At 40.5% G+C, this 16,719-nt stretch overlaps 1 protein-coding gene across 1 annotated transcript in view; it reads left to right on the forward strand.

Moving 5' to 3' along the window:
- Nucleotides 1-16,719, forward strand: part of RRM2B (ribonucleotide reductase regulatory TP53 inducible subunit M2B) — a 43,772-nt gene that overhangs the window by 15,694 nt on the left and 11,359 nt on the right. The window contains exon 6 of the mRNA XM_059901946.1: nucleotides 9,795-9,928. Within this exon, the coding sequence (XP_059757929.1) occupies nucleotides 9,795-9,928 (134 nt within the window). The remainder of the gene's footprint in view (nucleotides 1-9,794; nucleotides 9,929-16,719) is intronic.

Below are 16,719 nucleotides of genomic sequence, written 5' to 3' on the forward strand. Positions count from 1 at the left end.
GAAATTAAAGCCAAGAAACTTTCAAAATATTTACTTATTAATGCATATTAAATTAACAGTAATAACCCATTGCATTTTGAAATAAATAATGTATATTTATGAAAAGAAATACTGTATTTTCCCCAAAAATTGGAATGGCCTAGCTTTGGCCATTCCATTCTCACTGGAATGAGAATGGCCTAGTTTTTTATTTTTGCAAATCTCTTTAATGTCTAACTTAATAGGATAGCTGGATTATATCTGCTTCTGCATTCAATTTGTTGCAGAATGTTTTTTTGGTTGAAGTATTTTAAAAAAATCCAACCTCCTTCAGATATGTAGTTAGAAAAGGGAGAAGTACTTTATCAGGTTTTTCAGGTTGTTGTGAATATGTTGTGTAGCCTCTGGAAAGCACCGCTGTATATTCATAAGAGAATGATGGTAAAAAAGATAAATAGAAGAGGAAGCGGAGGAGAGAAGATGGCGGAAGAGTAAGACGCGGAGATCACCTTCCTTCCCACAGATACAGTAGAAATACATCTACACGTGGAACTGCTCCTACAGAACACCCACTGAACGCTGGCAGAAAACGTCAGACCTCCCAAAAGGCAAGAAACTCCCCCCGTACTTGGGTAGGGCAAAAGAAAAAAGAAATAACAGAGACAAAAGAATAGGGACGGCACCTGCACCAGTGGGAGGGAGCTGTGAAGGAGGAAAGATTTCCACGCACTAGGAGCCCCTTCGCGGGCAGAGAGTGCGGGTGGCAGAGGGGGGAAGCTTCGGAGCCACGGAGGAGAGCGCAGCCACAGAGGTGTGGAGGGCAAAGCGGAGAGATTCCCGCACTTCCCGCACGGAGGCTCGGCGCTGACCAGCACTCACCAGCCCGAGAGGCTTGTCTGCTCAGCCGCCGGGGCAGGCGGGGCTGGGAGCTGAGGCTCTGGGCTTCGGTCGCAGGGAGAGGACTGGGGTTGGCGGCGTGAACACAGCCTGAAGGGGTTAGTGCACCACAGCTAGCCGGGAAGGAGTCCGGGAAAAAGTCTGCAGCTGCCGAAGAGGCAAGAGACTTTTTCTTCCCTGTTTCCTGGTGCGCGAGGAGAGGGGATTCAGAGCGCCGCCTAAACGAACTCCAGAGACGGGCGCGAGCCGCAGCTAACAGCGCGGATCCCATAGCAACAGGGGCGCAGAGGGAAAAACGGAGAGATTCCCGCACGGAGGCTCGGCGCCGAGCAGCGCTCACCAGCCCGAGAGGCTTGTCTGCTCCCCCGCCGGGGCGGGCGGGGCTGGGAGCGGAGGCTCGGGCTTCGGTCGGATCGCAGGGAGAGGACTGGGGTTGGCGGCGTGAACACAGCCTGAAGGGGTTAGCGCACCACAGCTGGCTGGGAGGGAGTCCGGGAAAAAGTCTGCAGCTGCCGAAGAGGCAAGAGACTTTTTCTTGCCTCTTTGTTTCGCGGCGCGCAAGGAGAGGGGATTCAGAGCGCCGCCTAAACGAACTCCAGAAACTGGCGTGAGCCGCGGCTATCAGCGCGGACCCCAGAGACGGGCGTGAGACGCTGGGGCTGCTGCTGCCGCCTCCAAGAAGCCTGTGTGCGAGCACAGGTCACTCTCCACACCGCCCCTCCCGGGAGCCCGTGCAGCCCGCCACTGCCAGGGTCCCGTGATCCAGGGACAACATCCCCCGGGAGAACGCACTGCGCACCTCAGGCTGCTGCAACGTCACGCCGGCCTCTGACGCCGCAGGCTCGCCCCGCCTCCTCTGTACCCCTCCCTCCCCGCGGCCTGGGTGAGCCAGAGCCCCCGAAGCAGCTGCTCCTTTAACCCCGTCCTGTCTGGGCGGGGAACAGACGCCCTCAGGCGACCTACACGCAGAGGCGGGTCCAAATCCAAAGCTGATCCCCAGGAGCTGTGTGAACAGAGAAGAGGAGGGGAAATCTGTCCCAGTAGCCTCAGAAGAAGCGGATTAAAACTCCACAAACAACTTGATGTGCCTGCATCTGTTGAATACCTGACTAGACAACGAATCATCCCAAATTCAGGAGGTGGACTTTGGGAGCAGGATATATTAATTTTTCCCCTTTTCCTTTTTTTTTTTGTGAGTGTATATGTATATGCTTCTGGGGGAGATTTTGTCTGTATAGCTTTGCTTTACAATAGCTTTATTTTACTTCACTATATTATAGCTTCTTTCTTTCTTTTCTTTCTTTCTTTCTTTCTTTCTTTCTTTCTTTCCTTCCTTCCTTCCTTCCTTCCTCCTTCCTTCCTTCCTTCCTTCCTTCCTTCCTTCCTTTCTTTCTTTCTTTCTATTTTTTCTCCCTTTTACTCTGAGCCGTGTGGACGAAAGGCTCTTGGTGCTTCAGCCAGGCATCAGGGCCGTACCTCGGAGGTGGGAGAGCCAACTTCAGGACACTGGTCCACAAGAGACCTCCCAGCTCCACGTAATACCAAACGGCAAAAATCTCTCAGAGATCTCCATCTCAACATCAAGACCCAGCATCACTCAATGACCAGCAAGCTACAGTGCTGAACACCCTATGCCAAACAACTAGCAAGACAGGAACACAGCCTCATCCATTAGCAGAGAGGCTGCCTAAAATCATAATAAGGCCACAGACACCCCAAAATACACCACCAGACGTGGACGTGCCCACCAGAAAGACAAGATCCAGCCTCATCCACCAGAGCTCAGGCACTAGTTCCCTCCACCAGGAAGCCTACACAACCCACTGAACCAACCTTAGCCACTGGGGACAGATACCAAAAACAACGGGAACTACAAACCTGCAACCTGTGATAAGGAGACCCCAAACACAGTAAGATAAGCAAAATGAGACGACAGAAAAACACACAGCAGATGAAGGAGCAGGGTCAAAACACACTAGACTTAACAAATGAAGAGGAAATAGGTAGTCTACCTGAAAAAGAATTCAGAATAATGATAGTAAGGATGATCCAAAATCTTGGAAATAGAATAGACAAAATGCAAGAAGCATTTAACAAGGACGTAGAAGAACTAAAGAGGAATCAAGCAATGATGAAAAACACAATAAATGAAATTAAAAATACTCTAGATGGGATCAATAGCAGAATAACTGAGGCAGAAGAAAGGATAAGTGACCTGGAAGATAAAATGGTGGAAATAACTACTGCAGAGCAGGATAAAGAAAAAAGAATGAAAAGAACTGAGGACAGTCTCAGAGACGTCTGGGACAGCATTAAACGCACCAACATTCGAATTATAGGGGTCCCAGAAGAAGAAGAGAAAAAGAAAGGGATTGAGAAAATATTTGAAGAGATTATAGTTGAAAACTTCCCTAATATGGGAAAGGAAATAGTTAATCAAGTCCAGGAAGCACAGAGAGTCCCATACAGGATAAACCCAAGGAGAAACACGCCAAGACACATATTAATCAAACTGTCAAAAATTAAATATAAGGAAAACATATTAAAGGCAGCAAGGGAAAAAAAACAAATAACACACAAGGGAATCCCCATAAGGTTAACATCTGATCTTTCAGCAGAAACTCTGCAAGCCAGAAGGGAGTGGCAGGATATACTTAAAGTGATGAAGGAGAAGAACCTACAACCAAGATTACTCTACCCAGCAAGGATCTCATTCAAATGTGATGGAGAAATTAAAACCTTTACAGACAAGCAAAAGCTGAGAGAGTTCAGCACTACCAAACCAGCTTTACAACAAATGCTAAAGGAACTTCTCTAGGCAAGAAACACAAGAGAAGGAAAACACCTACAATAACAAACCCAAAACATTTAAGAAAATGGGAATAGGAACATACATATCGATAATTACCTTGAATGTAAATGGATTAAATGCTCCCACCAAAAGACACAGGCTGGCTGAATGGATACAAAAACAAGACCCATATATATGCTGTCTACAAGAGACCCACTTCAGACCTAGAGACACATACAGACTGAAAGTGAGGGGATGGAAAAAGATATTCCATGCAAATGGAAATCAAAAGAAAGCTGGAGTAGCAATTCTCATATCAGACAAAATAGACTTTAAAATAAAGACTATCACAAGAGACAAAGAAGGACACTATATAATGATCAAGGGATCGATCCAAGAGGAAGGTATAACAATTGTAAATATTTATGCACCCAACATAGGAGCACCTCAATACATAAGGCAAGTACTAACAGCCATAAAAGGGGAAATCGACAGCAACACAATCATAGTAGGGGACTTTAACACCCCACTTTCACCAATGGACAGATCATCCAAAATGAAAATAAATAAGGAAACACAAGCTTTAAATGATACATTAAACAAGATGGACTTAATTGATATTTATAGGACATTCCACCCAAAAACAACAGAATACACATTTTTCTCAAGTGCTCATGGAACATTCTCCAGGATAGATCATATCTTGGGTCACAAATCAAACCTTGGTAAATTTAAGAAAATTGAAATCGTATCAAGTATCTTTTCCGACCACAACGCTATGAGACTAGATATCAATTACAGGAAAAGATCTGCAAAAAATACAAACACATGGAGGCTACACAATACATTACTTAATAATGAAGTGATTACTGAAGAAATCAAAGGGGAAATCAAAAAATACCTAGAAATAAATGACAATGGAGATACGACGACCCAAAACCTATGGGACGCAGCAAAAGCAGTGCTAAGAGGGAAGTTTATAGCAATACAAGCCTACCTCAAGAAACAGGAAACATCTCGAATAAACAACCTAACCTTGCACCTAAAGCAATTAGAGAAAGAAGAACAAAAAAACCCCAAAGCCAGCAGAAGGAAAGAAATTATAAAGATCAGGTCAGAAATAAATGAAAAAGAAATGAAGGAAACAATAGCAAAAATCAATGAAACTAAAAGCTGGTTCTTTGAGAAGATAAACAAAATTGATAAACCATTAGCCAGACTCATCAAGAGAAAAAGGGAGAAGACTCAGATCAATAGAATTAGAAATGAAAAAGGAGAAATAACCACTGACACTGCAGAAATACAAAAGATCATGAGAGATTACTACAAGCAACTCTATGCCAATAAAATGGACAACCTGGAAGAAATGGACAGATTCTTAGAAATGCACAACCTTCCGAGACTGAACCAGGAAGAAATAGAAAATATGAACAGACCAATCACAAGCACTGAAATTGAAACTGTGATTAAAAACCTTCCAACAAACAAAAGCCCAGGACCAGATGGCTTCACAGGCGAATTCTATCAAACATTTAGAGAAGAGCTAACACCTATCCTTCTCAAACTCTTCCAAAATATTGCAGAGGGAGGAACACTCCCAAACTCATTCTACGAGGCCACCATCACCCTGATACCAAAACCAGACAAAGATGTCACAAAGAAAGAAAACTACAGGCCAATATCACTGATGAACATAGATGCAAAAATCCTCAACAAAATACTCGCAAACAGAATCCAACAGCACATTAAAAGGATCATACACCATGATCAAGTGGGGTTTATCCCAGGAATGCAAGGATTCTTCAATATACGCAAATCAATCAATGTGATACACCATATTAACAAATTGAAGGAGAAAAACCATATGATCATCTCAATAGATGCAGAGAAAGCTTTCGACAAAATTCAACACCCATTTATGATAAAAGCCCTGCAGAAAGTAGGCATAGAGGGAACTTTCCTCAACATAATAAAGGCCATATATGACAAACCCACAGCCAACATTGTCCTCAATGGTGAAAAACTGAAACCATTTCCACTAAGATCAGGAACAAGACAAGGTTGCCCACTCTCACCACTATTATTCAACATAGTTTTGGAAGTGTTAGCCACAGCAATCAGAGAAGACAAAGAAATAAAAGGAATCCAAATCGGAAAAGAAGAAGTAAAGCTGTCACTATTTGCAGATGACATGATACTATACATAGAGAATCCTAAAGAGGCTACCAGAAAACTCCTAGAGCTAATCAATGAATTTGGTAAAGTAGCAGGATACAAAATTAATGCACAGAAATCGCTTGCATTTCTATACACTAATGACGAAAAATCTGAAAGTGAAATTAAGAAAACACTCCCGTTTACCATTGCAACAAAAAGAATAAGATATCTAGGAATAAACCTACCTAAGGAGACAAAAGACCTGTATGCAGAAAATTATAAGACACTGATGAAAGAAATTAAAGATGATACAAATAGATGGAGAGATATACCATGTTCCTGGATTGGAAGAATCAACATTGTGAAAATGACTCTACTACCCAAAGCAATCTACAGATTCAATGCAATCCCTATCAAACTACCACTGGCATTTTTCACAGAACTACAACAAAAAATTTCACAATTTGTATGGAAACACAAAAGACCCGGAATAGCCAAAGCAATCTTGAGAACGAAAAATGGAGCTGGGGGAATCAGGCTCCCTGACTTCAGACTATATTACAAAGCTTCAGTAATCAAGACAGTTTGGTACTGGCACAAAAACAGAAATATAGATCAATGGAACAGGATAGAAAGCCCAGAGATAAACCCACACACATATGGTCACCTTATCTTTGATAAAGGAGGCAAGCATATACAGTGGAGAAAAGACAGCCTCTTCAATAAGTGGTGCTGGGAAAATTGGACAGGTACATGTAAAAGTATGAAATTAGAACACTCCCTGACACCATGCACAAAAATAAACTCAAAATGGATTAAAGACCTAAGTGTAAGGCCAGACACTATCAAACTCTTAGAGGAAAACATAGGCAGAACACTCTATGACATACATCACAGCAAGATTCTTTTTGACCCAGCTCCCAGAGAAATGGAAATAAGAACACAAATAAACAAATGGGACCTAATGAAACTTAAAAGCTTTTGCACAGCAAAGGAAACCATAAACAAGACCAAAAGACAACCCTTAGAATGGGAGAAAATATTTGCAAATGAAGCAACTGACAAAGGATTAATCTCCAAGATTTACAAGCAGCTCATGCAGCTCAATAACAAAAAAACGAACAACCCAATCCAAAAATGGGCAGAAGACCTAAATAGACATTTCTCCAAAGAAGATATACAGATGGCCTACAGGCACATGAAAGAATGCTCAACATCATTAATCATTAGAGAAATGCAAATCAAAACTACAATGAGATATCATCTCACACCGGTCAGAATGGCCATCATCAAAAAATCTAGAAACAATAAATGCTGGAGAGGGTGTGGAGGAAAGGGAACACTCTTGCACTGTTGGTGGGAATGTAAATTGATACAGCCACTATGGAGAACAGTATGGAGGTTCCTTAAAAAACTACAAATAGAACTACCATACGACCCAGCAATCCCACTACTGGGCATATACCCTGAGAAAACCATAGGTCAAAAAGTGTCATGTACCACAATGTTCATTGCAGCTCTATTTACAATAGCCAGGACATGGAAGCAACCTAAATGTCCATCGACAGATGAATGGATAAAGAAGATGTGGCACATATATACAATGGAATATTACTCAGCCGTAAAAAGAAATGAAATGGAGGTATTTGTAATGAGGTGGATGGAGTTAGAGTCTGTCATACAGAGTGAAGTAAGTCAGAAAGAGAAAAACAAATACAGTATGCTAACACATATATACGGAATCTAAGGAAAAAAAAAAAAAAAAAAAGGCCATGAAGAACCTAGTGGCAAGACGGGAATAAAGACACAGACCTGGGCTTCCCTGGTGGCGCAGTGGTTAAGAATCCGCCTGCTAATGCAGGAGACACGGGTTCGAGCCCTGGTCTGGGAAGATCCCACATGCCGTTAAGCGACTAGGCCCGTGAGCCACAACTACTGAGCCTGCGTGTCTGGAGCCTGTGCTCCGCAACGGGAGAGGCCGCGACAGTGAGAGGCCCGCGCACCGCGATGAAGAGTGGCCCCCACTCTCCACAGCTGGAGAAAGCCCTCGCACAGAAACGAAGACCCAACATAGCCATAAATAAATTAATTAATTAATTAAAAAAAAAAAAACCAAAGGAAAGGGAAAACTCTCCTTTAAAAAAAAAAAAAAAAAAAAAAAAAAGACACAGACCTACTAGAGAATGGACTTGAGGATAGGGGGAGGGGGTGGGGTGAGATGTGACAGGGTAAGAGAGTGTCATGGACATATATACACTACCAAATGTAAAATAGATAGCTAGTGGGAAGCAGCCGCATAGCACAGGGAGATCAGCTCGGTGCTTTGTGACCACCTAGAGGGGTGGGATGGGGAGGGTGGGAGGGAGGGAGATGCAAGAGGGAAGAGAAATGGGAACATATTGTATATGTATAACTGATTCACTTTGTTATAAAGCAGAAGCTAACACACTATTGTAAGGCAATTATACTTCAATAAAGATGTTTAAAAAAAAAAAAAAAAGATAAATAGTGCCTTATTATTACTATGAAAATAGTTTTGACTTCACAGACCTCCTGGGTCTGTGGATCTCCAGGGATCCCTGGACCACACGTTGAGAACCAGTGAAACATATATGTCTGCATTGCTTTCAGTTCATTTCAAGAATGAGAAAAGCAGTGGTTCTCAGTGTGCATAAAGTCATCTGGAGAGTTTGTGGAAGAATCCTGCCGATTCCTGGTCCTCACCAGAGAGTGATCTGCATTTTATACCCAGCTGATTTTCTCACAAGTGGATTGAGAAGCACATTTTGAGAAACATTGGCTTTAGAGAAAAACAAAGGGAAACATCAAGGTGTTCAATATGCACTGAAAAGATTAGTGTGGATAGAAAATGGCTCACAGAAAGCATGTCTTTCATGACACTACCAAAGAAGTAACCTAGAAATAGAGAAAATAGAGGAGGGTGGCAGTCATCCTGCGACAATCTGCTTAGTTTTTTAAAATATCTTTAAAGAACTTTAAAACATTAAATATATAGATTCAACCTTAATATACGTAATGAAATTACATTTCAAACATCAAAAAAAGTATGAGTTACACAATCTTATTGCATTTCATCATAGAGGTTAGCTGTATCTTAAAAATACATCCTACTTTCCTATCTCTAAAATCATAAGGCCTTTACAATTCATTATAGCTTTTAGAAGAAGTGTTCTGGAACATTTGTAGCTCACATCTATTCTTGAAAATTTGTAAAATTTACCCCTCATAATCTTTTAATCCTCTCCAAAAAGAATAGCCTTCTATAATTATTTCTGTTATGATTTTCATTCTGTAGCATTCATGTGAATGCATAGAATAGTTAAAATGACAATGTTCCTCTTATTCACAGTTTGTATAAAATTATAGTCTAGTTCCCTTATAGATGAACATTCACATGACATCACATTTATGTCAATTAAAAATGAATCAATTATACCTATTATCTTATTAATAGCAAGATGAAAATATAGTAATCTATGTTAAATTAATGATAAGTCTCCATCCTAAAACAAATAACTCACTAGTCTAAAGAGCTATTTTTGTTTTCAAAAGGGTCAACAGAGCATAGTGTACAAACATACATGTATATACATATTGCATTCACAAACACGTACCTGCACTCACAGGCACGTGTGGTGCACAGATATATCACCTCTTTTTTTGCGTGTGGAAGGCTCTCCTTTGTCCACATTCCAAGACCTGCAGGAGTCCAGTGTTGGACATAAGACCTGAAGCTGACATACCTTTCTGCTCTAGTAGGTAGAGGTGGCAAACTTCCTCCTCTGAAGACTTGGCTGTGGCACTAACTTGTTGATTGTGTTTCTTGGCAAAACAGTTGTGATATTGTTATTAAAAAATATATGTAAAAGTATATATTATACATATATAAGCTTGAAATTGTCTGCAGTGTATGATATTTCAGAAAGTGAAACTATTTTTCGTCTCCCAGGGGAAAGGGTGGTGGCCTTTGCTGCTGTAGAAGGAATTTTCTTCTCTGGATCTTTTGCTGCTATATTCTGGCTAAAGAAAAGAGGACTTATGCCTGGACTTACTTTTTCCAATGAACTCATCAGCAGAGATGAAGTAAGGAATGAAGTATTCTTCTAGTTATATTTGTAATCATAGCTGCTGTTCATTTATTTTTCTTTCTGCTGAAAATGCTTATGGTGACACAAATATCCTGTTAATTAATAAAACAGGAAGTCATTTCTTCCTTGGATTTTAAGACTCTGTGTTTTCTTCCTACCTCTCTTACTGTTCCTCCTCAATCTCTGCCCATCCTTATGTACCAATGTACTCCTGGGTTCCCACTTTGGTCGTTCTCCTTCCCTATACATGACCTCCTGGCTGATCTTATTTATTCCCATGGAATCAGCTGCCACCTAGATGCTCATAACAACTAAAACTTTATCTTCAGCCTGGTTATTCTTTCCTGAGCTCCAAACCCATAAATTCAAGTGCATGTTAGACGTTTTCTTCTGGAAGGCTCCATAGATATTTCAAACCTAGTATTTCAGAAATCAAGCTCATCATCTTTCTCCTGAAATGTGTTCTCCTTCCTGTTTTCTCTGTCTCACTGAGTGCCTCTACCTTCTACCCAGTCATACGAATTTGAAATCTGGGAGTCATTTTAGAGTGCTTCTTTTTTTTTTTTTTCAGCTATATCCAATCAGTAACTAAATCTTGTCTCCCTCTGTCTGCAACACTCTTTCCATCTTTTCTACCATTTTTTTTTTTCATCTGTTGATTACCTTCTCACAAGTTGCCACTTAAAACTTTCCTACCCCAATGAGGTAAAACTGACCACTCTTTGCTCTATTCCTTTGAAACCTGAATTTGTCCCTACCTTAGAGTCCGTAACATGTATTGCACTTCTTGTCTCTCTCCTCTACTGGACTCAAGTTCCTTGAGTGCAGAAACCTTGTCATTTATCTTTGTGTTCTCAGTGTTAGACCATTATAGCCGTTCGGGTCACATTGATTGACTAATCCTGGCTCCTCAGCTTATTTCTAAAGTGACCTTGTCAAGTTACTTAACTTCTCTGAGCCTCAGTTTCTTCAGCTATACACCTTAACAGGCTTCTGTTAAAATGCAGTGAAACAATATGTATGAAAGTACTTTTTGGGAATTCCCTCATGGTCCAGTGGTTAGGACTCCGTGCTTTCACTGCTAAGGGGGAGCAGGTTCAATCCCTGGTTGGGGAACTAAGATCCTGCAAACTGTGTGGCGTGGCCAAAAGAAAAAAAAATGCTTTGTATAATTACTTTGTGTTGTTTTGTGTCTTTAAATTTCTAATAATTTTTATTATTAATGTCATATATGATTATTATAGAGAATTAAGAGAATAAAATCATTCAGTCTCAACACACAGAGATAGCCACCTTTCATATTTGGTATTTCCTTCTGGACAATTTCCTACATTTAAACCTATGTAAATATATACAAACATATTTTTATAATTTGAGATATTCTGCTTTTTTCATATTTTTTTGAGCTAAGATCATCTCTTTTCACTAAGCAGAATATTATGAACATTATTCTATGACATTAAGCATTTTTTGGAAACAGTTTTGTTAGATATATATTACATATCCTAATGAGTACATGTATCATTTATTTGACTATAATTAGACATTTAAGTTGTTTCCTGGTTTTTTGTTTATTTGTTTTGCTATAATGCAAAATGACTATCTTTGTATATAAGCTTTGTCTCAATTTCATACTATTTTCCTAAGCTAGATTCCCTACAAATAAAACTACTAGAGTATAAGGTATGAACATTTTAAAGGCCATCATACTTACTTGCAGATTTCTTTCCAGAAATCTGATAACAATTTGCAGCCCCACCTAACAATGTATGAACATGTCTTTTCTTACTATACCCTTACCAGATTTACTTGTTAAATATTGGATAAATTTGATAGGAGTAGTTAGTATCTCATTATTAGTTTTAGTTGCATTTATTTGATTACTGCTTAGATTGAACATTGTTTTCATAGTGATACTAGTCATTTGTCTTTTTTTCTGTAGTTACCTGTTCTGGTCTTTTGCTTTTATTCCCATTGGTATATATTCCCAATGCACAGTAACTGATTGGGCTCTTTCAATAAGTATTTGTTTATTGAGTTAGTTATATTTATCACATGAATATACTATAAAATATGAATTTTGTTATATTTACTGCAAATATTGTCCCAGTTTGTCCTTTGCTTTTTAATTTTGTTTGTTCTTTTTTTTTTTTTTTGGGTGAAGTAGAAAAGGATAGCTTTATTTCTTTGCTAGGCAAAGGGGGACACAGTGGGCTCCTGACCTCAAAAAAAACTACGTTTCTCTGTTCGAATCTGCCCTTTGGAACTCAGGGAAGGTCATGGAGGCTGGAGTCTTGCCTACAATAAATGGGGGACAAAAGGGCCTCCAAGCCCGGGAGCCCCACAGGGCCTCACTCAGTTTCACTCCACCCTCTTCTTTGATACTCCTCAATCTTGAGGACAGATATTGGACAAGAAAGGGAACAATCATTTTGGATAGAGATGTTAATCATAAACGGAGGAACCCTGTTTTAGGGAGACTTGGTTATAATCCTCACTTCAGTTTTTATCTTTCCCCAAATCTTTCAGGGAAGTGGGCAATGACTGTTCTGACTACTTCCTGCTCAGATGGGGCATAGTCCTGCCTAATTTGGGGGGAATAGATACCGAATTAAAAATATTTGAGTTCCACGTCCTGGATCCAAGTCTTATATGATTAAGATCTCAATTCCTTGGTCCCGTTAGAGGTAAGAGTGACGACTGGAACTTTAGTAGACAGAACGGATCTCATTCCCTTAGGAATTCAGGAGAATAGGTCTGAAGGCCAGTTTGGAACTGGTACTTAGGAGAGACTTGTTGTAGCCAATTGTTTCCAAACCATTCCTTGTATGGGGAAAACCCATCAAAGCAATCCTGAAGACCTGGAAATAGGAAGTTGACCACATATCTAGCAGTTAGAACTATCAAAAAGAATCAGCATATGAATCTATAGGTAGGAGGTATGAGAAAGGCTAAGAAAACAGAATTTTCATTCCGCTTGTCAGAACAAATACTTAAGTTTCCCAACGGGTGAGATGTCCGCTTCGGGAGTCAGCTCGCTGGCTGTAGGCAGGCTTGGCTGGTCAGTCTCTGGTAATCTTCTTACTCTGGTGTGATGTACCCATGGTTTTACTCCATCCGGTTTTAGAGAGACGTGAGTAGTAAGAAGAATGTCATAGGATCCCTTCCTAGGATCCCTTCTGTTTCTCTTTAAGCTGCTGCTTAGGTCCTTGCTCTTTCCATACTTTCAGCAGCACCTGGTCTCCTGCTCTGAGGGGATGCAAGAGAGCTTCCAGGTGAGGGGGAGACCTATGGAACATAAACTCATCCATGCATACAGTTAACAATTGACCAATCTGTTGTACATACTGTTTAATTTTTTTCTTCCTGTGTTAGAGATGTTTCTCTTTTTTACTGTTGCTACTTTTTCCCTTCTGGCTGGAAAGGCCTCTACTCAACCTTGATCCAGGTGTAATCCTCTTAAATTTTTAGCCAAAATCTCATTGAAGAGGGTGGGGGAATTTTTAAATCCTTGTGGCATCCTTGAGTTTGACATAGCTCAGAAAATTCCAAGTTTGCGACAATATAGGAATGAATGTGTCTGAAATCACATCCACAATGGTCATGTAGTTTTATCATAATTACTCCATTTTGACTCTCAAATGCATTTCCCATGTCAATGTTAAAGCAGATGTACAATGCATGTCTGAAAGGCCACAAAACAGGCCACTTTTTAACCGCCTTTTAAAGTTAAACCATGTATAGGCCAGAGTGACTTCCTCATACCTCAATATGTGCAGATTTTTTTCTTTCATTTCCCCTTTCGATTGCAAGTCTTTCAGTAGAAGACATTGATGATCAAAATATCTGTCCCTTGGTGCCAGGGTGATTCAGCTGTTTGCCCCAGGTGTAGATCATGTCCCTTGGTGCTAGGCCTCCTTTGTATTTGCCTAGTCAATCCACATTGGGGGAAAACTGATCAGGTATAGTGAACAAGCACAGAGGTATGTTAATGAGGATATGCTTTATAGGCTATACATTTTATCATTTATACCCAATTGTCACACAAGCATTGTACATGTGCTTTCAGCAATAGACCTAAAACAAGCAGTGGTACATGATGAGTAATTACACTCTGATACCTTCACTAGGTAGTTTCCCTTTCCTCCTAAACATCAGGGCAAAAGTGTGGCTAACACAATAACTTTCATAAATTCAAACTTCAATTAACGGAACTAGAATTTCCTATCTATTGAAACATAATTCTTTTCTCTAAAATACCCTCATTTTTATAACCCAAGAGTCTCCAATTTCTGGAGGGACCAGGCAGAGATAAAAGAATATTTCAATTTTTCCTACAGAGGTGTAATTTACCCAATTGTTCTAAGTCATAAGTAGCTTGAGGGGAAGGGCTTCCCTATGTCTGGGAAAACCATAAACATTATTTACCAGCCCACTTGGTAACTAATCCTTTTGCTAACTTTTTATGAAGCCATCAGATTCTCCATCAAGATTTTTAAATTTATTAACCAGCTCAGCTGTATGATATGAAATTTATCAGAGACTTGTATTTGTCAAAAGGGATCCTTCACGTAAGTCTTCCTGAAGATGAAGCACCTTTGCAAAAGCATCAGAGTACAGCAACAGAAAGACTTAAAAGGGCTCAGTTAAGCATCTGACTGCAATGTAATTGGTAAAGAAACTTGGTTACAATAACCAGGATTACATTTAACTTGACTGATTACATTTAGTTTAACATACCAAATAATCCTAGTTAACTGTTTCTTTCTGAGATGCCTCAGGGGCCCTCTGAAGAATCTCAAAGTTAGCTGGAGGTCAAAAGAACCTTTAGAAACTGCCAAACAATACTTACTCATTTTACCAAAGTGAAAAGATTTCAAGGGCAAATAGGAATCTGGTCTTGCCCTAGCCCACTCCCAACAAAATCCATTTACCCAACTAGATTTAATCCAATCTTTGAAAATCCTGATTATGCATAACTTTAAAAACATGAGCTTTCTTATGGAGAATTATTCCTAAAGAGTTTACCCAAAAGCTCTTATCTCACTTGCATTACTTAACATTGATGACTCTAAAGACAGGTCTATATTAATCAAACCAACAAGCTTAAGCCACCTTCAATAGCAGATATTAATTCAGTACTGAATATTTCCCAGATCATGTGGTCCTAAAATTTATCTTGGCCAATTTTCTAGACATTTAGATTTAATTTGTAAGTGCTTACTTTTAAGTCAATTAGATAGAGCTCATTTACAAGTTAACTTTTACATAAAGACTGAACCAGAGATCTCAGTTTTTTTGCTTGAGTTTAAAAAGGCCTTCTTTCCCTGCCTTTTTCTTCAGTCTCAGGAACTAGAGATGGTCTAGATAAAATAAGTGTTCTGGCGGGCCCAGGCACAGGGGGAGAGAAATAACAATTTCTTTTCATGGGGGAATAGCTGAAGATCTCCCAATTTTGTAAAAATACCCTGGGTGGGGTGTTATAAGATGGAACAGGGCTCTGATCACCCATAACAAGGCTAGTCCAAAAGGGAAAATCCCAACCAGCATTCTGCCACAGGCAAACCCAGACACCATAGGACGGATTCCCTGGTGTTGTCACACGTGAGCCCTGTTAGTGAGCCCTGTTATTCAAAGACGTCTCAACCAGTCAGTGTAAGTACTGACATGCATACATACATACAACAAACATGGTCCCACAAACAAAACATGTACCACTCTTTTCTCAGTCTCCCTTATTTCCCTTTCCCTTCAGAAACAACCAGCTCTAGGCAAAGTGACTTTCCTTTCTCTTTGTACCATCAGCTTGTTACCTAGCTGCTCATTTTTATTATGTAACTGCGTGAATGCTTGAACATATGGAATTTCTCCTGTCTTTCTATTCCTGTGACAAAACAGCTCTAGCTGGAGAATTGTATAATAATTTAGGCTACCATTCAAAGACCATCTTTCCTCATTTTCAAGAATGTACGTTGGCCAAACAGAATTACAATAGAATTTCATTTTTTTCCCAGTTATAGGGTTAGAACTATAGGTCGATGAGTCTGCCAAGATTTTCCCCAGGGGGCTATCAAATGGAGAAAGAGGAGGAGGAGGAGGGGAAGGCGGGGAAGGAGAAGGAGAAGGAAAAGAAGGAGAAGGAGAAGGAGGGGAAGGGAAAGAGGAAGAGGAAGAAGAAGAAGGAGAAGGAGAAAGAAAGAAAAAGAAGAAGGAGAGGAGGAAGAAGGAGGAGAAGGAAAAGAAGAAGGAGAAGAAAAAGAAGAAGGAGAAGGAGCACTTCCTATACTTGATTGATAGAACACTCACCAGTGGACTGAAAACAAATCAGAACCCTCGCCAGCAGACGGAAGCCTTATGCCAGAAAAAAACAGACAGCACAAAGCTCAGAGTGGCTGCTTCCAAGTCCTACTTATCCCATGACCTTAGTCTAAGCAGCGCCTTACAGATGGGATTTCTGAAACAGAAAATCCCCAGATGGGAACCAAACGTTCCCCAGATGGAACCAAAAGTTCTTCAGAGGGACAAAATTGAAGGAGCCTGGGAGTGCACTTCCAGGGACTTACCCAGATTCTGGCAGAGGTGTCGCGACATCAGACGCTATCTTTTCTGCTTTGCCAAAACAATTCCTAGGAATAGGAAGTCCAGGGCGGTCCAGGCAGGAGGAAGAGAGGAATGTCCTCAAGGCAAAAAGGGCCTCAGCAGTTGCTAGGGGGGTCCGTCTTCCTCTGTCTATTCCCACCTCAGAGTTCCAGCTGCCAGGCTGGCAGACGGCGTATGACTGGGGGC

The sequence above is a fragment of the Balaenoptera ricei genome, chromosome 17 (genome assembly GCF_028023285.1).
Source record: "Balaenoptera ricei isolate mBalRic1 chromosome 17, mBalRic1.hap2, whole genome shotgun sequence".
Classification (NCBI taxonomy): domain Eukaryota; kingdom Metazoa; phylum Chordata; class Mammalia; order Artiodactyla; family Balaenopteridae; genus Balaenoptera; species Balaenoptera ricei.